This window comes from Muntiacus reevesi, chromosome 1 (assembly GCF_963930625.1).
Source record: "Muntiacus reevesi chromosome 1, mMunRee1.1, whole genome shotgun sequence".
NCBI classification, from domain to species: Eukaryota; Metazoa; Chordata; class Mammalia; order Artiodactyla; family Cervidae; genus Muntiacus; species Muntiacus reevesi.
In genome coordinates, this window is record NC_089249.1 from 14295367 (window position 1) to 14320355 (window position 24989).

Here is a 24989-nt window from a genome sequence, read left to right on the forward strand (position 1 = left end):
GTATCTTTGTCTGATTTTGGTATCAGGGTGATGGTGGCCTCATTGAATGAGTTTGGGAGTGTTCCTTCCTCTGCAATTTTTTGGAGAGGATAGGTATTTCAGAAGTTTCATAAGGACAGGTATTAACTTTTCTCTAAATGTTTGATTTAGAGAAGCCATCAAGTCCTAGGCTTTTGTTTGTTGGTAGTTTTCAACTTCAGTTCTGATTGATCTATTCATATTTTCTATTTCTTCTTGGTTCAGTCTTGAGAGATTGTATCTTTCTAAGTAAGCATTTGTCTATTTCTTCTATGTTGTCCATTTTATTGGCATATAGTTGCTTGTAGTAGTCTCTTAGGATCCTTTGTATTTCTGTGGTATCCATGGTAACTTCTCCTTATTCATTTTTATTGAGTGTTTTCCTTTTTTTTCTTGATCAGTCTCTGCCTAAGGGTTTATCAATCTTGTTTATCTTTTCAAAGAACCAGCTTTTAGTTTCATTGATCATTTTCATCTCTATTTATTCTGCTCTGATCTTTATGATTTCCTTCCTTCTACTAACTTTTGATTTTGTTTGTTCTTCTTTCTCTGCTTTGCTTTGTGTTTTGTGAGGTGGTTTACTTGAGATTTTTCTTGTATCCTGAGGTAAGACTGTATTGCTATAAACTTTCCTCTTAGAGCTGCTTTTGCTACATCCAATAGATTTTGGATTGTGATGTTTTCATTTTCATTTGTCTATAGGCATTTAAAAAATTTCTTCTTTGATTTCTTCAGTGATCCTTCAGTAGTTTAGTATGAAAATACAAATGTGGAGCTCAGGTGAGAGGTCTGGACTGAGAAATTTAGGAATAATAGGTACAGATGTCATTTGAAACAATCAGGTGAGGTCACCTAGGGATAAAAAATAGAGAAATGACAACAAAAACCGAGCTGCAGGGCATTCCAACGCTTAGAGGTTAAGAGGTAGAGGAACCACCAGCAAGACGAAGACAAGGCTTCCAGCAATGCAGAAAGGAAAGCAAAAGCAGATTTTTTTTATAAGTCAAGTGAAGAAAGTATTTCAAGGAAGGAGGAGACTCTGTCAAATACCTTTAGAAACTAAGATGAGGATAAGGAAATCAACTCTGAATATTCACTGGAAGGACTGATGCTGAAGCTGAAGCTCCAATAATTTGGCCACCTGATATGAAGAACCAACTCATTGGAAAAGACCCTGATGCTGGGAAAGATGGAAGGCAACAGGAGAAGGGGGTGGCAGAGGCTGAGATGGTTAGATAGCATCACCGACTCAATGGACCTGAGTTTCAGCAAGCTCTGGGAATGGTGAAGGACAGGGGAGCCTGATGGGGTCAGTCCATGGGGTCACAAAGAGTCAGACATGACTTAACAACTGAACTAGAAGATGAGGATTCTTACTGAGAACTAAGCACTAGATTTGCAACATGGAGATCACTGGTGACCTCAACAGGTATACTTTCAGTAGAGTGGTAGGGACAAAAGCCTGATCTCCCAAAGAGTGAAGGGATTAGAGAAATAGTGGAGGCCGTTGAGGGTTAGCTTCATGTCTGAGGTTATGAATTTAAAGATTTGTTGTGTGTTCTCCATGAGCCATGCTCAGCTGTTCAGGTGTAGACAAAGCATCGGCAGAGAGCTGTAGACAAAGCATCGGCAGAGAGCTGTATTTGACCAGAGCTGTCCAACAGGAATGAAGGAGATAGTTGAGGACGTCTCAACTGATGGGCCAAGAAATGTAAACTGAATAATGCGGACAGTACTTAAGAGTGAAAAAGTGGTAAAGCAGCAAAGTGGAGGTCTAGGTGTGGTCAGAGCCCAATTTATTGTACTCATAAACAACATACATGCATTCTCTTCTGGGTGAGTTCCACAAGGCCAGATGTTCATCTAGTTTATCAAGAAGTAAGTACAACAAGGCTGGGTAAATATGTCTTAAATTTTATTATTTGAGTTTACAACAATTCAGAGATGGCAGATGCCCATTATAAATGGGTATGCTATACAAGAGCTGTATTATAAGGCAAGGAAACCCGATCACTGAAAGACCCCTAAAAACGTACTTCATTTGGCTACATCATTGATAGTCTGTGCCATAGAATTTTCAGTGTCTCCCAGAAGATACATTACTAACAGTTTCTATTTTATTAGGTTCTAAGAAACTTTATTTCTTAAAGAATAAAAAGCAATTGGCGGGCAAAAATAAAGTCTTTGAAAAGATTATCCGTGTTTAAACAAAGTGCCTGATAAATTAGTGAGAAGAGGAAGTTCAGAAAGCAAACTTACGTGGTGTAAAAATCAACTTTGTTAATTTGCTTTACATACAACTGATAATAAATGCATTTTGTGGGTAGGCAAAGTTGTTTTATTCATTCTATACTTATGTAAAGGCTTTCAAAAAAAAAGTAAAAAGAATTTAAAAGAATTTAAATCTCTTTTATAAATTAGTTCAGCTAATTGGTGACTGACTTTTCCAAGTCTTTATTTTTTTCCCCATTACATGTCTTTTAGACAATTTGTTGCTGTAACAAAGACTGGGTAGCAAAAAAGAAAGAGGACAGAACTCAAATCAGTCATTCTAGTTATTTATTAGCATCTATGGAAAACGGCTAGATTTGGGAAGGCAATTAAATATTCTAGGAAATAAGGCATTGTCCTTTCTTCTAAAGTTTTCATTTATCTTTGATTTCCTTGGTCTCAGGAACATGAATAATTTTAGAGTTTAACTATATTTACCAGTAAGATACATTAAATGAATCCCTGTCCGAAGTTGGAAAGATGTAGCAATATTCTATTCTACTTTAGAAAATCTTGTTTCTGTGGTTCATTTCCTCATAGTTGACAAGTTGTATACACTTGGTACATTTGGAGGGTCACAGAAAAAGAACTGGCTTAGGAGATTGATGATCTAGACGAAATCACAATTTGGGGCCCTTTGTAGCTGTGCAACATTAAAAATGTAACTTGGCTGACTTTCACTTCCTTCTGCTGTAAAATAGAGATAGGAATATCTATCTGACCTATTTCACATGTACTGTTGTGAGAACTAAATAACATGATGTATTTGAATGTGCTTCGGAACATGTAATGCACTAAAGTTGTTGGTAAATCCTTTAAAAATGTGATTTGCTATCCATTTTTTAGGTAAAAAAATGAAAACAGAAATTGTTGGGAAATATAAATGCTTATGAATTATACAGCCCAAATATAAATAATTTACAAGTGCTTTATAACAAAATCAAAGAAATTATTTACGGATTTTTTTAAATAAAAAATTTTGCAGAATGTTCACTACATGATATTATAACTCTCCAAAGGAGAAATTCTATAATTAGTTCAGTTCTCTGCCTTATAACTTCATTATAAGGCAGAAGAATGGAATAATTAAAGTTTTAAAATAAGCAGAATATATAATTCTAAACCACAGTCCCTTTATTTTAAAGAGCTTAATAAGAACACTTCCCTCAATATATATACAAACAACCTACTATTTATATAATGTTAACACTAACTCACAATTTAAACCATGATGATCAAAGTCAATGTGCATTTCTTCTTCCCTTTATCAGTTAGATTATTAAATATCTGACAATCTTGAGAGATTCTGCTGTATTTTTCAAAATGTATGTAATATAAAAAAATGCTTACCTATTGAATAACTAAGGTGTTGGTCAAGTGTTTCGAATACAGATCAGAGTTTTAGAAAAATATTTGAGAACCACAGCAGCGTACCTGAGGGTGTCCCATGCAGACGTGAACCTGTGCGGAGATGGTGCACAGGCAGGAACAGTAACCGAGGTGACCCACCAACTCCGCCTTTAAAATGGCAAGCCTGCAAGTTTCAGCAGACCTCTTAAGGAGAAAAAATGAACCATCTGCTCATTCTAAATCTTATGCTATCCTGATTATATTAAATGTTACCTTTTAAAAAAAAATAAGAAGGAGTATTAATTATAATGTAGCTAACAAATACTAAATTCTGGGCAAGAGCAAAATTTTTATGCCACATGACAAAAACATGTCAATAAAATGTGCTAAAGAATAACTGCTGCTGCTGCTCCTGCTAAGTCGCTTCATGTCTGACTCCATGCGACCCCATAGACGGCAGCCCACCAGGCTCCCTCGTCCCTGGGATTCTCCAGGCAAGAACACTGGAGTGGGTTGCCATTTCCTTCTCCAGAATGCTAATATCCCACTATGATCTTCGCTATCAACAAGCCAAGATTCAGCGCTCCATCAACAGCTTCTCTTTCTTTCACACACCACACACACACACACACACACACACAATTTCTCATACCATCTTGATCTACAAATGCAGCTCAGGTCATCTCATTTTGAACTACTAAGTCTTCTGAAAAAGATCAACCTTCTTTCAATAAAACAATCATCAAAATGACCCGTTGCTTTCACTAAAGGCAATTCTGTGTTTAAAGGGTAGCCTGCAGAGAACTTGCAGGGTTGAAATAAAATTAGTATTGGCACAGAGAAATTCATACAAGCAGATAAAAGTGAGTTTATCTCATACTCAGCAGAACATATTGAGGTCAGGTTAGGAGCAAACAAATTGGTAAATGGATCCTCAGCTGGCAGAGAGGTGGGCATAAGTAAAACAAGCTTGCTTGGGCCCCTTTCATTTTAAAGTCTGCTTTGCAGAACAAATACATCTGTGAGACAAGAAAGATGAAACCAGAACTCTTGGCATTATAAGTTAAACAGTAAGACAATACATTTCTGCTACATCTGTGGTTCTAAAATTATTCATTGTAAACATCCTATTCTCCTTTCTAGTTAATCAATTTCAGAGCTTGAGCTTGTGTCTATATCTATGTCAAATTATCATTTATTCTATGAAAAGCAGCACAAATACTGTTCATTCTCATTTCAACACAAATTCCTTAAAAAAAAAAAAAAGTGTTAAGGCCATTTAATGGAATCAGGACCAACTGAAGACTACCCTGGCAGAAGTCATACTACTGAATTAAAAATTGTGAAAAAGAGTCATAAGTGGTTGTCTTGTGATTTCCTTCTTGGTTACTTGAGAGTGGCTTGTAGGATTTATTAGTCTCCAACATCTCCATCTCGATCTCCAATAAGCCATAGAAAATGAAAACTTAAGGCCAACAAGGCTGTCCCGAGCAGATCACCCAGTGCCGTCAGATAGGGGATGGAGAAGCTATCTGGGTCCTTTCCTTTCCTCCAGAAATGATGTACCATCCAGTCAGCGATCCACAGTAAGGTAAACACCTAGAAAAGAACATCAAAGATTATTCCTGTCGCCTGGACAGTCCCAGCCCAGTAAATACGGCCATTAGCCTAGGCCACGGCTCTCTGAAAGGAACAATATGTGTCTAGGAGAAAAAATTAATTGACAAGAACATTTTCTTTTCACCAGAAAAAAATACTATGTGCCTCTGCAATTAATGAAGTTTTTCGGGCTTCCCTGGTGGCTCAGTGGTAAAGAATCTGCCTACCAATGCAAGAGACATGGGCTTGATCCCTGGTCCAGGAAGATCCCACGTGCTGCAGAGCAAATAAGCCAGTGAACCACAACCATTGAGCCTGTGTTCTAGAGCCCGGGAGCTACAACTACTGAGCCCAGAAGCTGCAACAACTGAAGGCCACACACCTAGAGCCTGTGTTCTGCAACAAGAAAAGCCACTAAAATGAGAAGTCCGTGCACCGCAACTAGAGAAAAGTCCACGCAGCAAGGAGACCCAGTACAGCCAAAAAAACAAATAAATAAATTTGAGCTTTTCTTCAACTTGTCACACATATCTTCTCATTTTCTTCTAGCCTCCCCCAAACTACCATGAGCCTCAACTTTAGTAGTATTGTACATTTTGCCAAACCACTATCGTTTCAACTCACTGCATCACTGTTGTAAAGGTCAAAAATTGGAAATAACTTAAAATGTTTAATGACTCAAGAATGGCTAAATTAACACTTAGGTCATACAACTGAAGGGTTTCCCAGGTGGCTCTAGCAGTAAAGAACCTGCCTGCCAATGCAGGAGACATAAGAAATATAGGTTTGATCTCTGGGTCAGGAAGATCCCCTGGAGGAGGGCATGGCAACCCATTCCAGTACTCTTGCCTGGAGAATCGCATGGACAGAGGAGCCTGGCAGGCTACAGTCCACAGAGTTGCAAAGAGTCAGTTATGACTGAAGCAACTTAGCATGCATGCATAGTTAACAGTGGGATTCTTCAGACCTTCATTTTGTTCTGAGGGACAGGCAGGAGTCTAACTCCCCAGAGAGGAGGTTAGATGTTCAGAATTGGAGGGCTCCCCTGAAATGGCCAACCACCCCCGCCCCAATCCTCCAATAGTAAAGTGCCCAGTCAACCACCCTCTCCCACCGCTAAGCTACTCAGCCTCTCCATGTCTCAGCTGCCTTTCTGTAAAATACAGAAAACAATCCCTCTCTCACAGAGATGATAACCTGAGCATTAAATAATGCAGAGCACTTAGAGCAGTGCTGGACACACAGAAAGAACATAATGACTATTTGCTATGATTTAAAAGAAACCAGGTCATATACGAAGAAACAAGAACCTGACTTTTCAACAACTGCAGCAGGAGAAAAGCTAGCGATACCTTCAGAGTCCTGAGGGAATATTTCTGACTGTAAACCTGCGCCCAGTTTATCAACCGAGGGCTGAGGATAAACTAGACATTGCAAGACAAGCCGGCACTCAGGAAAATTCTCCCCTGTTCTCTTTGGAACTTTCTTGAAAATGTGTTGATGCAAAATGAGGGCGAGAACCAAGAAAGAGAAAGACCTGAGGGGCTTCCCTGGAGGTCCAGTGGCTGAGACTCCATGCCCCCAGTGCAGGGGGCCTGGGTTTGATACCTGGGCAGGGAACCAGATCTCACATGCCACAACTAAAGATCATACGAATAAGACCTGGTGCAGCCAAACAAATAAATATATATATTTTTTAATAGAGAGAAAAACCTGAGATGCAGAAAATAGAAGTGCCAACCTCAGAGAGAGTGAGGGAAAGCTCCAGAGAGAGGCAGACACAGTAGGCTGGGAACAGAGACCAGACAGAGCTGGAGGGTGGAGTCTTCCGGAGGTGAAGTCTCCAGGAAAAAGGCGCGCTGGGAAATTATCTGATATAACAGAGTTTGGGGGAAGGGGCTAATTATAGGTGGGTGATAGATATGATAGGACGTTTGGGAAAAAATTAAAGATGGGTACACAGAAAGCTGAGGAGGGCATGGCAACCCACTCTAGTATTCTTGCCTGGAGAATCCCTTGGACAGAGGAGCCTGGTGGGCTATGGTCCACGGGGTTGCGCAGAGTTGTACATGCCTGAAGCAACCAAGCAAACACGCACACAGAAAGCTATGAACGTGAGAAAACAGGGCAGTTATCTCCAGAAGAAATTAAAGAGAGATAAAAAGAAAGGAAATGTATTGTAATACACAATGTGACTCTGTGATCAATGATATTTACAGCATAGAATAGAAATAATATTTATTATATAAAAATTGAGCATTACTGCATTAGGAGGTTGAAAGTTGGGGAAATACAGCATGGAGTTAGATAGCTAGTCTCACTACCATAAGTGTGAGTCCACAAATATTTTTTTAAATTGATAGAGCAAAATTAGCAATACAAGTACAATACAGAGATAAATAACAGAAGAAATAGCTACATGAGCTCTGGATGACTATCAGTATTGAGCATTTTATCCCTTCTAACACATAAAATATCTTTTGTTAATATACATAAAATATCCTGCTTCAATAGGTGATGCATGCATGGGCTATGAAGCAAATTTAATGTAACTGGTCTTAAAACAGTAAATAGAATAAAATGAATATAATGAAATAGAATAGAAAGTATCAGCATGTAAAAAAAAGTACTAGCATGTACAGCACACAGTAAGGATATTTCATAAAACTTTAATTTCAGTTATGAAAGTATATGTTTAAAAAACATATAAATATGTGTGTGCATGCATGCTCAGGTGCTTCAGTCATGTCTAGCTCATCACGACACCATGGACCATAGCCTTCAGGCTCCTCTGCCCACGGGATTCTCCAGGCAAGAATACTGGAGTGGGTTGCCATGCCCTCCTCCGGGATAAATATGTGTGCGTTTATTGAAATACAAATTTCTTACTGAGATCAAAAACATTTGAAAGCTACTGATCTAATACGTACATCTTGCTGTTACATTCCAGGGGTCTAATACGTAACTCCTCAGAAGGGGAAAACCACGTCTTCTTTCTATTTGATCTCTTGGTTTCCAGCAAAACACTTGTACATGATAAGCCTGCAGCCAATGGCTGGTATTGAAGAGGCTCTATCATTGAGTAACTGTGTTTCTGTCAACAAGTGAAGAGCTCTCTAAGTATTAGTTTCCTCATCTCTAAAACGAGACTCACAGGCTAGCTGCAGAAATTAAGTGAGATATAAAGGGTTCAGCAAATGTTTGGTACACAATAAGCACTCAATAAGTATTAATGCCATCATCATTGATCGTGAATTGTTACACTGTCTCAGAATTTACCACCTTTATTTAAAAGGTAATTTGGAACAGAAGTATGACTTCTCACCTTTCTAAGCCTTAGTTTGGACTTCTTTAAAATGAGTGAATGGATGTCTCCATGGTCTGTTTTAGTTCTAAAGTACAAAGGCAAGAAATTTGTGGTCATAAACCACATAGGGATCGCTCTCCTTAACTTAGCGCGTCTTCCTCCACCTCTCCCACATTCTTAGTCTCATAATTGAACTTAAGTTCTCTTCCCACGCAATTTTTTTTCCAATGCATAAGTTGTTTGATATTTATTTATTGGTTTGTTCGTTCAACAAATATTTATTGAGCATCTACTATGGGGTCAGGTACTACACACAAATAAACAAATATTCTTGCCCTTTCACAGCTAACATTCCAACGGGGAGAAACAAATAAAAAATTTTAAAACACATAAATAACACAGTATATTAAAAGATGATAGATACCATGGGAAAAATAGAGCATGGTAATAGGAGACAGCAATGGAGAGAAGGAATGAAATTTTAAATTTTGTGTGTTTTAACTAAGTTATTACAAATGAAGCTGAAGTCTCTCTTTAAAAAAGAAAAAAACTATTGTTTCACATTAAGTTCCTTTCTCTGGGAACATACTCTCTACCATGACTAATTTTGTTAATGCTCTGCTGAAGCTGGAGACAAATTTCCTTCTAAAGCAAATAAATAATTAATAATTAAGGTAAATAAAAATAAATATCACATAATTAAATACCTAAAGACACTATTATTAAATAATGGTAACAGTGCTCCATAAACTTCCTTTTTAAAGATACTGTGATGACTTAAAGTTCAAGCAGGTTTAAACGTATTGTTTTTGGCAAGTTAACAAAGGATATCAGTGTTTCTTGGAACACTGTGTATAAATGAATCATTAAAATCACAGTAAGTATCAGATACTTCTTAATGCAACATGTTTTATTTTCAAACTAAATGATAAGGAATGTATGCTTTTTTACTGGGAAAACACATCAAAAACCTAACCAAGCGTTGACTGTATTTTTACATGGTCTGTTTGTTTTTATGAAATATTCATAACTTCTTTGGGTAAATATACCTCCTGAAAAGGCAACTCTGTAGCCCCAGTTACTTATGCATGGGCTAGGTGTATTATTTGGAATCTAAATAAATATATAAAGCACAAGAATATATATATTTGCTTTGGACAATTGATTTCCTTGGCCAGTTTCTTTTCTGAGCTAGAATCAACATTCTCATCCATGAGCATCCCCTCAATGCCCCATTGCCAGTAACAGCCTTGTGTATCATGTGAAGAAAGATGATTTCTTTGGGAGAGGAATGCTTAGAAATATGATCCAAATAAACACAAGGAATAGCAAATTAGTACATTTCTTCCTAAGCCTTAACTTACAAAAGCAGAATTCATTTTACCTATAAAAATGTGCTTCCTTAATCCAGTTTCCAGACTAGAAATGCTACTCATTAAAATATAATATTTAAAGGTCTGCTAAGAATAATTTAGGATTATTAGTCAACAGGAATTCAATCTACTCCTGACATACAAATAAAAGCATCTTTTCTTTGGCCTAAATTATTTTTGTGAGGTGGGAGGTGAGGGAAGGTAGGAAATGAAGGAAACTTATTGAGAAGGAGCCCATAACAGTCACCAAACTTCTTAAGAAGTCCATGGCACAAAATTGGTTAGACCTTCTTAGAATGGAAGGACCTGTCTTCTATCCAAAAGAAACCCTTGGAATGTGTTCAGGAGACAAGATAACAATATTCACAGCCTTGACTTTTAATAGCAAAAAATTACAATCTAAGGCTTCCCAGGTTGTTCAGTGGTAGAGAATCTGCTTGCTAATGCAAGCAGCACAAGAGACGTGGGTTTGATCCAACTAAAATAGGTTAATAATAGGTGCACATATGAATGAATCTCAAATACAATGCTGAGCAAAAGAAGAAAGTCACTTAGCACGAATTCACTATGATTCTATTTTTTACAAGTTTCAAAACCATGTAAAACTAAAAACAAATTTTTTGGTATTCAAATAAATGCACTGAATCATAAGGAAGAGCAAACACTCATTAGCTATACAATTCTGAATGAATAGCTTGCTTTGAGGAGGAGGAAGGAACACAGAGGTAGCTTTAAAAGGTGTAGGTTCTAGGCTACTGGTAGTTCCTAATGCTTCAGCTGACTAGTGAGTGTCCTGGGGTCACTGTATTATTATTTTTTATATCATGTGCATGTCATTGTTGTTCATCTATTCAATATTTAATACACAGTTACAGTAGTTTTTGCCAAAGCATCATTAACTCTGGGCTTCCCTGTTGGCTCAGATGGTAAAGAATTCGCCTGCAATGTGGAGACCTGGGCTCAGTCCCTGGGTTGGGAAGATCCCCTGGAGGAGGGCATGGCAACCCACTCCAGTATTCTTGCCTGGAGAATCCCCATGAACAGAGGAGCCTGGAGGGCTACCGTTCACGGGGTTGCAAAGAGCCGGACACGACTGAGCGACTAAGCACAGCATATTAACCCAGTGACTCTTGCCACTGGTCATGTGACCACGTTATTCCGTCCCAATCATGCAAAGACCAGTGATAGCTAAGGTCACTTAATATTATGAAATGATAACCTGAAAATCCAGCAGAAATTCAAACTAAATAAAATGTCTCAGTTTAATAACAATAATAATAAAAGATAGAACTAAAACATACAAACTGCTAGAGGAAATTAACAGTTATTGACTGCCTACTACATGCTTCCTCCTGAGAAGCCTGTATGCAGGTCAAGAAGCAACAGTTAGAACTGGACATGGAACAATGGATGCATTCCAAATTGGGAAAAGAGTACATCAAGGCTGTATATTGTCATCCTGCTTATTTAACGTCTATGCAGAGTACATCACGTGAAATGCCAGGCTGGATGAATTACAAGCTGGAATCAAGATTGCCAGGAAAAATATCAACAACCTCAGATATGCAGATGATACCACCATTCTAATGGCAGAAAGCAAAGAGACACTAAAGAGCCTCTTGATGAGGGTAAGAGAGGAGAGTGAAAAAGTTGGCTTAAAACTCAATATTCGAAAATCTAAGATCATGGCATCCGGTCCCATCACATGGCAAATAGATGGGGAAACAATGGAAACTGACAGACTTTATTTTCTTGGGCTCCAAAATCACTGTAGACAGTGACTACAGCCACAAAATTAAAAGACGCTTGGTTTGTGGAAGAAAAGCAATAACAAACCTAGACAGCATGTTAAAAAGCAGAGACATCACTTCGCCAACAAAGGTCTGTATAGTCAAAGCTATGGTTTTTCTAGTAGTCATGTATGGATGTTAAGAGTTGGACCACAAAGAAGTCTAAGTGCTGAAGAATTGATACTTTTGAACTGTGGTGCTGAAGATTCTTTGAGAGTCCCTTGGACTGCAAGGAGATCAAACCAGTCAATCCTAAAGGAAATCAACCTAGAATATTCATTGGAAAGACTGACACTGAAGCTCCAATACTTTGGCCACCTGATGCAAAGAGCTAACTCACTGGAAAAGATGCTGATGCCAGAAAAAATTGAAAGCAGGAAGAGAAGGGGACGACAGAGGATGAAACGGTTGGATGGCACCATCGACTCAGTGGACATGAACTTGAGCAAACTCCGGGAGATGGTGAGGGAGAGGGAAGCCTGGCATGCTGCAGTCCATGGGGTCGCAGACTCAGACACAACTCAACGACTGACCTGAACTGAACTATATGCTAAATAGAATTATTTTAAAGATGCTACTATCCATAGAATATTAGGAAAATATGCAATCAGTAGAGATCAAATCCTGAACACCTCAAGTGTTCCTTCCTCACCCTCTGCCTGAAGCCTGAAGATGACTCTGCTTCTGTACCTTCCCTTTTCAAACAGGAAGACTTTGTTGCCCAGAGAAACATTTCAGGGGAAAAAAGAATATTCAATCACTTAAAACTATTAATGTTTATTGAATGCCTTTCTAATACATAACTCAAGTCTGAAAAATAATTTTTTAAAATAGCATACCAAAATATTTATGGTGGTGATCTAAGAGTATGGGGATTTTGGACTGTCAGTCTCCCTGACTCCAAACTATACTACAAAGACACAGCAACCAAAACATTATGGTGCTGGCACAAAAACAGACATTAGAGCCCAGAAACAAACCTATGTACCTGTGCTCACTTAATCGACAACACAGAAGGCAAGAATATACAGTGGAGACAAGACAGTCTCTCCAATAAAGTGGTGCTGTGAAAAGTGGACAGCTACATGGAGAAGAATGAACAGTCTGCAACACCATACACAAAGATAAACTGAAAATGGATTAAAGACAAAATACTATAGGAAATCCAGACTGCCTCGAGGAAAACACAGGCAGAACACTCTTTGATATGAAGTGCAGCAATATTTTTTGTATCTGTCTCCTACAGTAATGGAAATAAAAACAAAAATAAACAAATGGGACCTAATTAAACGTTTTTGCACAGCAAAGGAAACCATAAACAAAATGAAAACAGAACCCATGGAATGGAAGAAAATACTTGCAAATGATGCAACTGACAAGGGGTTAATCTCCAAAATATACAAACAGCTTATATAGCTCAAAAAAAAAATTTTTAAAAAAAACAACAAAGGACAGAAGGTCTAAATAGACATTTCTCCAAAGAAGACAAACAGATGACCAAGAAGCACATGAAAGATGCTCAACACTGCTAATTATTAGAGAAATGCAAATCAAAACTACAATGAGGTTTCACCTTACACCAGTCAGAATGGTCATCATTAAAAAATACAGAAACAATAAATGCAGGAGAGGATCTGTGAAAAGGAAATCCTCCCACACTGTTGGTGGGAATGTAAATTGGTACAACCACTATGGAGAACGGTATGGAGATTCCTTAGAAACAAAAAAATAGAACTATTATATGACCTTGCAACCTCATTCCTGGACATGTATTTGCAGAAAACCATAACTGAACAGATTACATGCACCCCAATATTCACATCAGTACTATTTACAATAGCCAAGACATGAAAGCAACCTAAATGTCCACTGACAGATGAACAGATAAAGAAGATGTAGTACCTATAAACAATGGAATACTACTCAGCCATAAAAGAATGAAATAACGCCATTTGCAGCAACATGGATGCAACTAAAGATTATCATACTAAGTGAAGTAAGTCAGAGAAAGACAAATATATCACTTATATGTGGAATCAAAAAGATGATACCAATGAACTTATTTACAAAACAGAAACAGACTCACAGAATTAGAAAACAAACATCATACCAAAGGGGAAGAGGAGGAAGGGGATAAATTAGGAGGTTGGGATTAACATATACACACTACTATATATAAAAAAGATAACCAACAAGGACCTACTGTATAGCACAGCAAACTCAACTCAATACTCTAATAACCTATACGAGAAAAGAAATCTGAAAAAGGATATATATATAACTGAATCACTTTGCTGTATACCAGAAACTAACATAATATTGTAAATCAACTATACTCCAATATAAAATAAAATTTAAAAATCCATTAAAAGCAATAAAATTTAGCATTCTATTTAAGCGGTTAAGCTGTTTCCAAAAAACCTAGTTATAACACTTAAGTAGTCAATTACAGAATATTTTATTTGTATTTGTTAAACATTTAACACTTCTTTAAAAAAAGCATCATCTTCAAATAATTTTATGTATATATTTCACCTCTTCAACAGATTTATTCTCTCGTTTAGATGAGGAATCTTGTCAAGTATTTGCCTTATTACCCAAACAAAGTACACTCAATATATCTTGAATCCAATTTAACAAATATTTATCTATATCTAACACAGACAACGCTACGATGAGCTTTCTGGAGCAGCAAGAGAAGAATAAGACATGGTTATTGCTTTCAGTGAGATCAGACTCTAAATAAAGAAACATAACCAAAATGCCAAAAATAATCCAAGAATAATAAAAGTTGAATATTCATTTTATAAATATTTACTGTACCAGGCAGGGACTGGATGCTGAGTCTATGATGATGAATAATACATAATCTCTGAATGAGCCTGAACTAGCAACATACTCTTCTGCTCTCTGGGGGAAAAAATGGAACAGACCTTTAAACAGAGCTGGAAAGTAACACCATAGGGAACCTCAACTGAAGTTCTCCAGAGCACTTCCCGAAGCAGATGACTCACAGAGGCTGATTATTAACTCAAGATTCTCAGAGCAAAGAGCTGAGCACACAGAGCAAAGAGCTCCCACCCCATCCCAGCAAAGGAACAGCTACTGTTACAGATAAGAGAATGGTGTTGGACATTCTTTTGGCCAACTAGGATGATTACTGACACTTCACATAATACCCAAATTAATGCTACAGGTGAAATCAATCTGTATCTAAGCTAAAAGAAAAGGCAGTCTGGATACCAAGGGGATCATTGGGATGTGTTTTCTTGGTCAGGTCTGAAAAATCTCAGGTTATTGTAGTGAAATACATTCTAGTTCCTTCTTGTTGTGTAGTTGCTAAGTCAAGTCCGACTCTTTTGTGACCCCATGGATTATAACCCGCTGGGCTCTTCTGTCCACGAAATTTTCCAGGCAAGAAAACTGGAGCAGCTTGCCATTTCCTTCTCCAGGGGATCTTTCCAACTCAGGGACCGAACCCATGTCTTCTGTGGCTCTGCGCTAGCAGGTGGACTCTTTACCACTGATTCACCAGGGAAGTTCCTTACAATTAGAAATTCATTCTAATTAGTCTTGTTTATCTCATATGCAACATTTATTATCCAATGTCTGAAATGTTTCAACCCAGGCACTGTCCCATTGGATATTTCAATAAATAATTCAAAGACCCCTCCTCCCATACTGATGGACTCAAATAGAAAATCAGATACGCTACTTTCAGGAAGAACTGACAACAAAAGTGAAGTTCTGGATAATCCTTAATGACACTCTGCAGCTTTGACTGAGTGAGGAACAAAGTGGAGACTGAGCAAGTACAAAGTTCCCACACTCTCAGGAAAAGACTGATCTTTGGCTATGGTAACAAGAAGCCCCCAGAACTGGTTTTATGTTCATTCAATCAATAAACAACTTGCTCCTGAAGTAGGCAATTAGGAACACATTGGGTCCAATAAATATACCTCTAAGGACCAACTACCAATAGTAGTCACACCGAAATATCCAGACCTCAACAGAGGACATCCGTCTACTCAAGCTTCTGGACATCTGCCCATCCCTGAACTCCATGCATCCCCGAAACCCTATGAAAGACCAGTAGTTGCTTTGCTTGCAGAGGTTTTGCCTGCTCCCAGCTTAGCTTCTTTACAATGATGAGCAATAAAATCAATTTTGTCTTTTTACTTCAAATACTGAATGACAGTCTCATCATTTTTTGACTTCTTTTAAACACCCCTTTTAAAAATGCAAAAATCTTTACTTTCTGCTTTTACATATTTCCCTATATGGTACAAAAATCACAAGTTTGATTAGCTTTGTTATGCAGAACTATTTTTAAGATAAAAAGGAAGAATGGTGCTAAACATCTATTTTTTTAAATAGGAAAAAAATTTTAATGATTGAATCACTCAGGTCAATATTGTCTGGCTGAATATCCCAGGGTCACAACCAACCAAGATTTTATTCTCACAAATTTCTTGAAAGATAGTTTTTATGCTTTTCAAGTCAGTGCTTTCACAGAGCTGTGTTATAAGATTTTTTTTTTTAAGCAGATGTTGTGAAAATTCCTCTAAGTCATGTCTGCAATTGCAGCAGAGCTCAGAGCACAGGAGTAACATCCTTAACCAGAACACGAGAAAAAGAAGGCTCAGCTTCTCTGGTCCTGACAGCGTCAGGCTTGACAGGATGGAAAAGAGCTCTCTTTCTGAATGTCTTGCTCCCCGGGGCTCTGGCTTGCCATGCCTCTGATGAGGCAGGCAGTTGTTTCACCTTCTTTGTTTACTGGTCTGGAGCCCAATTATACCTCTCCAGAGAATGAATCATAAATATGGATTTAGGAAAGTGTCTCAATTTTAAGATCCTATAATCTAAGCTATAATAGCATAATACAGTATTGTATCACAAAAAAAGGTAATCCCAGAGCTAAAGTCCCAGGTTTGATCCCTGGGTCAGGAAGATCCCCTGGAGTAGGCAATGGCAACCCACTCCAATATTCTTGCCTGGAAAATTCCACACAGAGAGGAGCCTGGAGGGTTACAGTTCATGGGGTCACAGAGTCAGACACTACTGAGTGACAGAGAAGCAGGGCTAAAAAGGAATCTCAAAAAGTCACTTCCTTCTTTCACTATATTAACCAACTCCTAAAGGTAAACTAGGTATTTTTACAACTAGAAAAAATAATTCCATGGAACTATGGGTCTCCCTTTATATTTCCTTTATCATTCTCTTCACAGCTTCCACTCAACCCAAGCTGACAGACAGAAACCCACGGGCAGGGGCCGAAGAGTCACACAGGAAGAATTCGGGGCTCCTTACTTCCCCGCTGGAATCTGGTGGATTTAAATCCTGATGAAGGAGGAAAAAGGTGCGTGAAATCAGACAACCTGTTAAAATCTCCTCATTGCTTAGCTCTTTCCTTTGAGATGGCATCTGGGAATAGGATTTGACTTAATGTCATAATTAAAGGCTTCCCTGATAGCTCAGTTGGTAAAGAATCCACCCGCAATTCAGGACACCCTGGTTCAACTCCTAGGTTAGGAAGATCCCCTGGAGAAGGGATAGGCTACCCACTCCAGTATTCTTGGGCTTCCCTTGTGGCTCAGCCGATAAAGAATCCGCCTGCAATGCAGGAGATCTGGGTTTGATCTCGGGGTTGGGAAAATCCCCTGGAAAAGGGAAAGGCTACCCATTTCAGTATTCTGGCCTACAGAATTCCAAGGACTATACACTGCATGGGGTCGCAGAGAGTCAGACACGACTGATCGACTTTCACTTTCATAATTAAAAAAAGATATAACTGCACCATATAATAGGGGCCTACTATGTGCCAGGTATTTAAACATTATAACTACTGTGAAAGGAGGAAACATTATCCTTATTTTACAGGCAAGAACAATAAGACTTAAGTAACTTGCTCAAGGTTAAGTCAATTGACTTGCTCAGCTATTGAGAGTCCCTTGGACTGCAAAGAGATCCAACCAGTCCATTCTAAAGGAGATCAGCCCTGGGTGTTCACTGGAAGGACTGATGTTGAAGTTGAATCTCCAGTACTTTGGCCAGCTGATTCGAAGAGCTGACTCATTTGAAAAGACCCTGATTTTGGGAAAGATTGAAGGCAGGAGGAGAAGGGGACGACAGAGGAAGAGATGGCTGGATGGCATCACCGACTCAATGGACATGGGTTTGAGTAAACTCCGGGAGTTGGTGATGGACAAGGAGGCCTGGTGTGCTGCGGTTCACGGGGTTGCAAAGAGTTGGACATGACGGAGCGACTGAACTGAACTGATTGGGTGGTTATCCTGGGATTCCAATTATGGCCAAGCTGCCACCATATGGCTACACTGTCCTTAGAAGAATGAGCATAAGGAATGAGTTGGGTATTAGAATCATGAAAGAGATTCAGCACTAGATTCCACCAGGTTCTGATCCTCTCATTGATAACCTGATACTTACTGCCCCAGTAGTCCACAGCCACTAGAGACGATGATATTATAATAATAAGACACTAGTGGGGACAGGGAAGGGTAGAGGTCTATCCTTAGCCGCTTTTTACAGATGAGAAAACAGATGAGAAATTACCTTGATCAACCTGACACAGGCAATGAATGGGGAAACCAAAGCTCAAGCCCTTCCACGTTATACGATGCCGCATCTGAGGAGTGCATCAGATCTCTCAAGTTTGTTGGGAATGGGAAAAATGTTGAAAATCTTCATTCTGTAGAATAAACTGAACTCTTCAGTCTGGACTTCAAGACCCTTTTATTATCTTATCATAATCTGAAATTTTCAACCTTATTTTCCATTATTCCCATCCATAAACTCTTTGCTCCAGAAACTTTTACTATTTCTGTAAATTTTCTTACAATTTCTAACAACTATTACTATCGCCTTACCCTGAGTTTTCTCATTTATTCAGTGAAGGACAGGGAAGCCTGGCAAACTGCAGTCCATGCAGTTGCAAAGAGTTGGATACAACTTAGTGACTGAACAATAACAACTCCCTTTTGCCGAAATGGCATTTTCTGTGGATTGCAAGAAATAAAATTTTATCCATTATAAAACTTCCATGGAACTTCCATAGCGGTCCAGCAGTTAACACTTGGAGTTTCCAACACAGAGGGCATGGGTTCGATCTCTGGTTGGGGAACTAAGACCACATATGCCTCGCAGTGTGGCCAAAAAAAGAAAAAATTAAAAATAAAATAAAGCTTCCCTCCCCACCTAGAAAAATACCCTCCCACTACTGAAATTCCATAGCACTGAGTCCTTCTCTCGGGATACATTTATGGCCTTGCCTGGATTCCTACTTAACTTCAGTAGGCATAGATCCTAAGTAAACTCTGTGGAATGAATGCCCTTTAGAGGCAGAACACCAGACTGGAAGAACTATGAAGAGCTAACGAAACCAGAGAGAAGAGGCGGCTATAAATCTTCAAAAACTACATCCCAAATACTATGGCCCTCACTAGGAGCACAACAGTGTTAAATGTATTCTTGTAAAATACAGTGGTTAGCAGTGTTTACTGGATCCAGACTGCATCTTGCTGTGTGGACTTGGACCAGTCGCTCAACTTCTCCACATCAGCTGCCTCATCTGTACATGGAAACTGGTTAGAACTTACCTCACTGGGTTGTGGTGAGTATTCAAAGTGAGCTCATGTACATGAAGTGCCTAGTAGAGTGCATGGCTCAGAATATATACTATGTAAGTATTTGCTAGTACCATTCTGTAAACTCATATATATATATATAAAGTAGCTAGAGCACCAAACCTCACAAAGGGAATTGTCAGAGAAGGAAAATTTTCAGAATGAACAACTTAGGTGATAATGAGATACGCTGGCTTACATACAAGAGAATCGGTACTCTTTTCCTCTCAAAAGTCACAGATCAGGAGGAGATAAAGCTGGACGCTGTAAAATAACAAGTCACACTGCGGCAGAAATAGGTAAATACAGACTTTTAGGTAAAATACAGAGATATTAGAACACAGAATGCACCTGGGAACCTGAAGGAGATTGTTTTAGGCTGAACAAATGCAAAAACAGATAGTTTCTAACAGAAAAACAGACTAATTCAAAATTAGCTATTTGGACTTAGAACACAATTTTTTAGGAAAATAACACTTAATGTGTTGCCTGGGCTCCCTGGCTAACCCATAAAAGCCAACTGAACTTAATATTACCTTAGTAGCAATTATGGACTTTAATATCAAACACTGTCTTAGTTGCCAGATAATTTTAATATTAGCACATACATTACTAACTATGTACAACAATGCTTTGTAACAAATCATCTTCATTGGAGGAGTGGGAATTCACAAAACCAGCTATTGGAAATGCAGGAAGGGATCTGACTGATCACTGCAGTCACTCTACTTCTGGTTTGCCCAAGACAGTCAGGGTTTATGCCTGTCTCTCTAATCATAATTTGAAGTAGGAAATGGCAACCTGCTCCAGTATTCTTGCCTGAAAAATTCTATGGACAGAGGAGCCTGGTGGGCTACAATCCACAGGGTTGCAAAGAGTTGGACACGACTGAACACACACTAATTCTACCAATCTTTATACATTAGCTTAGTCCTCCTCACTATCCTCTGAGGATGGGAAAAAAAAAAGGCCAGAGATGTTACGAAACTTGACTGAAGTCATGAAATAAGCAGCAGAGCAGAAGTTCAGACTCTGCTCTAACTATGAAGAGCTCTGTGATGTTTCTACAATGTTCTGCACATTGATCTTATCTTCCCTTTTTCTCCTTTGTCCTTTGTATGTGACATATGTGGTGATTTAAATGTTTATAAATACTTTCCTTCTGTGAAAACATTTATTCATTTATCTTTGTAGTTAAAATAATGACAATGAATCATGTGAATGTGACTTCAGAACTAAGACATTGCCAATTAAGATGCTGTTTCTGTTAGGAAGTACATGGATCATATTTCTGCCCCAAGCAAGTTCTACTAGATGAAAAATGGAAGATGTTTACTCTTAATCTGCATTTGTGCTGTGACCATGTTCATGTTACCAACACAGATCTCAAAACAAATGAACTATTATTTATGAAACAGAAACACTTCTTAGGAAATTCATTATTCAATATTCAGATTATTAATTTTATTATGAGAGTCATTCATTTGCTCATTTAAATTGGGCTTGGGCTTTGCTGAGAATATTTTTTCTTGAGAAAACATGAACATCCTTGGAAATGTAAGATGGTGCAATTGGCATCTAAGTATAAAATGGCTTCCCTGGTGGAATCTGCCTTTGATCCCTGGGTTGGGAAGACTCCCTGGAGAAGGGAATGGCTACCCACTCCAGTATTCTTGCCTGGAGAATTCCACGGACAAAGGAGCCTGGCAGACCACGGTCCATGGGGTCACAAAGAGTTGGACACTACTGAGTGACTTTCACATTTACTTTTCACTTTCATAAAATGAAAAAACAAAACAAAACACTGCCTACTGAAAAGGCAGCAATAAAAACTAAAGAGACTTCTGCTTTTAAAATTATATTAATAAGAAGTATATGGAACTTCCCTGGTGGTCCGGTGGGTAACACTCTGTGCTCCCAATGCAGGGGGGGACCTGGGTTCGACCCCTGGTCAGGGAACTAGAGCCCAAATGCTGCAACTAAGACCTGGTACAGCCAAATAAATAAATATTTTTAAAGAAACAAGTATAAGTACTACTGTTTTGCTAAGGGAAGTTTCATATTTACTGATATTAATTCAAGCTTCTCATGAGATATAATGTATACTCTGATCTTCCCTTATAAACCACCCCCCACCCCAAAACTACTAAAGCACTTTTAAAGAATGAGATCCATGCATAAGTGTAAAGTTTGATTCTGAAGGTATATGGTAAGATGCTTATAACTTACTGTTATAAGGAGGTTAAGTCTTCAGCTCCTCTCTAATTATTTCATGCATTTAAATCTCATTTCCCACAGCTAAGAGAAGCCTGTGCAGGGCAGGGACAATATCTTCTATTTCTTTTGTACAGTGACTAGCACCATGCTTGGAAGATTATGAGCATTATACAGTGGGTAAAATCCTGATATTTATATTTTCACCTTTATGAGGTGAGAATTCATCATTCCACCACTGAAGGGAAACATTTTGCCTCCCCCACGTTAAAGAACAAACACAGTCAGGTTTTCCACAAATGTTCACAAGAATTTCCCATGGTATTTGGTACTGCTAGGAGTTTAGAAAATTTCTTAGCAAACTAATTTTCAATATGAAACAATCGGTGCCTAAAAGAGGGAATTAAAATTTTCATTTAGAAATGGTTTTGCTTCATTCTTTCCGAATTATATTAACAAACACTTTGTTGGAATTTAATAGGCCTCTCGGGCTAGAAAAGTCTCATTTTTCTTTCCCACTGAACTATTTTATAGCAGAACAAATATTAATATACTCCATATGGGCCTATCTTTTTGCCTTTTGTAGGTTATGTCATCCAAAGTTTAAGCTTTTATCTCTCCACAGACAAAGGAAGCATATTTAGGATTTCAAACACTAAAGTGAACTGGTAGAGGTTTTAAATAGGGAAATGAACTGCAATGAATGCTGTTCTTTCTTTGATGAAGAGATCATCAGTCTGCTTATTTGATTGATAGTTATCTTTGTACCTTCTCAGGTGTATTATGCTGTCCAGGTACTACATCTTTGAAAAAGACTGCAGGGAATGAGGCAAATAAATGAATTAGAAAACCCTGAGGAGATATCAAACTTCTCTTTTGCACATCTTATAAGGAAGGCAAACAAGGTCCGTCATAGCCTGGAATACTGTTTTATGCCTTTGATTTCACAAATTAACAGGTTCTGAGAAGTCAATGGAGCATTTGAATAAATAAGATGTGAAGGCAGAGACAATGACTGCTTGGCGAGAAAGAATCCAATCATCTCTAAGTCTGCAGAAGAAAGTATACACTCTGGTTCTACGAAATCGAAGTTGTGGGTTCCATGAACTAATTTGATACAGATGAAAAATTCTTGTTTAAAGCCAGCAACTGTACCCTTAGCCACAGCCAGCAGTCTCATAAATGCTGACTGACGGCATAAAAGGTAGAATGGGTGATCAGCATGGTCAGTTTGGTGCCGACCCATTCTTAATGTTGAGAAAACAAAAAAAAACTCAAAATGCAGTGTTGCTGGTGGTGAACTAAACTGACTGCCTTCAGCACATTACTCCAGCCTTGACAAGTTCCAATCACCCTGGCTGCTCCTGGGTTCTGGGCAGGAGCAAGAGTAACAACAGCAAAATCCATCACACCTACTGACTTTATGCAGACTTAACGTCACATCACAAAAGCACATTCATTAGGGTCCTTCTAATTTCAAGACACAGGATAAATACCTAAACAAGGAAATTGGTGACAAGTATGTAGATTTTTTTTTTTTAAGTATGTAGATTTTTAAATTCAAAAAACAGTTTCAAAAAATGGAGTCAATGTGCACCTGGGGCAAAAAAAACATGAACTCAACCATTCTAAGTCCCAAACAATTTCAAACTCAAGTTTATTTTTTACTTTAAGAAATAATCAGCCACAGGACCAAAATTACTAAGTCAATATGTTCTGAAAAACCTTAATTTTAAAAACTCCTTACTGGATTTCCTGGTGATCCAGTGGCTAAGAATCCACCAGGAGACACAGGTTCGCTCCCTAGTCTGGGAAGATCCCATACACTGAGTGGCAACTAAGCCTGTGAACCTTAAGTACTAAAGCCTCAGTGCTCGAGAGATTGTGCTTTGCAACAAGAGAAGCCATGGCGATTCGAAGCCCGCGCACCACAACCAGGGAAAGCCTGCAGGCAGTAATGAAGACCCAGTACAGCCAAAAACAAGTAAATAAACAACATTTTTAAAATTTCTTACTGTGTAAAAATTCAACCATACACAAAAGCAGAATATAAATTGCCCCCACACCACTCTCATGTCCTATTCCCTCAGTTGCATCCATTTCCAATCATTTCCAATTCTGCTTTATCTGAAGTCAACCTTGCACATTCCCTTAAAGGGAAAGTGCACTATATTTCATCTCTAAGCATTTAAGTTATTTCATCTCTAAACATTTTAGCAAATCCTTACAATTCTAACTGGATGCCAACAGAATTTGTGGTATTTTGTGTTTTATTTTTCATTGCCTTTCATTTTAAATACATAGGTCAGCGAAAGACGAAATTTGGAGCAAGGAGAAAATTTAGATTTCTCAGTTTTTCTGGAATTTCTGGTACCTAAATACAGTTGTAAACTTTTCTCTTCCCGAAGAGGGAAACAGAGCTAACAAGATATAGTCATTTAGTTTAACAAACACTAATTGAGCACTAGAGATGGGGCAAGGTGCCAGAGACAAAAAAAAAAAAAAATAATAATAATAATAATAAAGAATAAAACAAAGACCCCTTCTGTAGAATGGGTGAGACAGACACATGAACAGATAATGTCAATATAATGTGGAAAAGCTAGGGTAAAGGTGTTCACAGGCTACCATGGGAACAGAGAATAAACGCACTTAGACCAAATTAGGTATGCAAGAAAGACTTCCAGGAAGATGACACCTGAGTAAGTGCAGAAATACTGCAAAGAACTGTCACTATGTCATTGTAATAAGTTCGATATCAAGTTTCTTTCAAGTGGATTTACTTCATTTTGTTGGGTGAGGAATTAGGTGGTGGGGGAAGTTTCCTTAAAGAATACTAGTCTGAGAAGAGAGTGAAGTGTCAAGAATTGCATTGAGAGAGTAACAGCGACATAGCTACACGACCATGCGTGAAACAAACAGCGAGTGGGAGCCTGTGATCCAGCGCAGGGCGCTCAGCCTGGGGCTCTGTGACGACCTGCAGGCTCTGTGATGACTTGCGGTGCTGTGTGATGACCTGGGACAGCGCTGGGGGGGGGGGGGGGGCAGCGCCCCCAAAGGGGAGGATATATGCCACAGCTCATTCACTCCACTGTAGGGCAGACGCTAACACAGCACTGCAGAGCAATCATACCCCAATCAAAAACCAAAACCAAACCATCCTATCATGTCCCACCCTCAAGGAGGTAGGAATCTAGATGGAGAAAAATTAAACATGCATTAGAAAATTTTACTATGGAATAGCTAATCAAAATACAGATTTTAGTGATGGGAAGGCAGGTGTGGACTGAAATATTTAAGTAAGAGCTGGGACTTCAACCAAGATTTTGAATATAAGTTTAAACCTAGATCATAAAAGGAAGCCAGCTGAGTAAAGAGTATTAAAATGCATGTCTTAAGTGGTGAAGAATTCTTCATCTTTAAA

The 24989-nt window shown here is 38.5% G+C and overlaps 1 protein-coding gene across 7 annotated transcripts in view; it reads right to left on the reverse strand.

The window, feature by feature from the left end:
• Positions 1–1912: 1912 nt before the first annotated feature.
• Positions 1913–24989, reverse strand: part of SLC41A2 (solute carrier family 41 member 2) — a 128811-nt gene continuing 105734 nt past the window's right edge. For all 7 annotated transcript variants that reach the window (XM_065938408.1, XM_065938381.1, XM_065938412.1 and 4 more), the window contains one exon: positions 1913–5238. In XM_065938408.1, the coding sequence (XP_065794480.1) occupies positions 5053–5238 (186 nt within the window). In that variant the 3' untranslated portion in view covers positions 1913–5052. The remainder of the gene's footprint in view (positions 5239–24989) is intronic.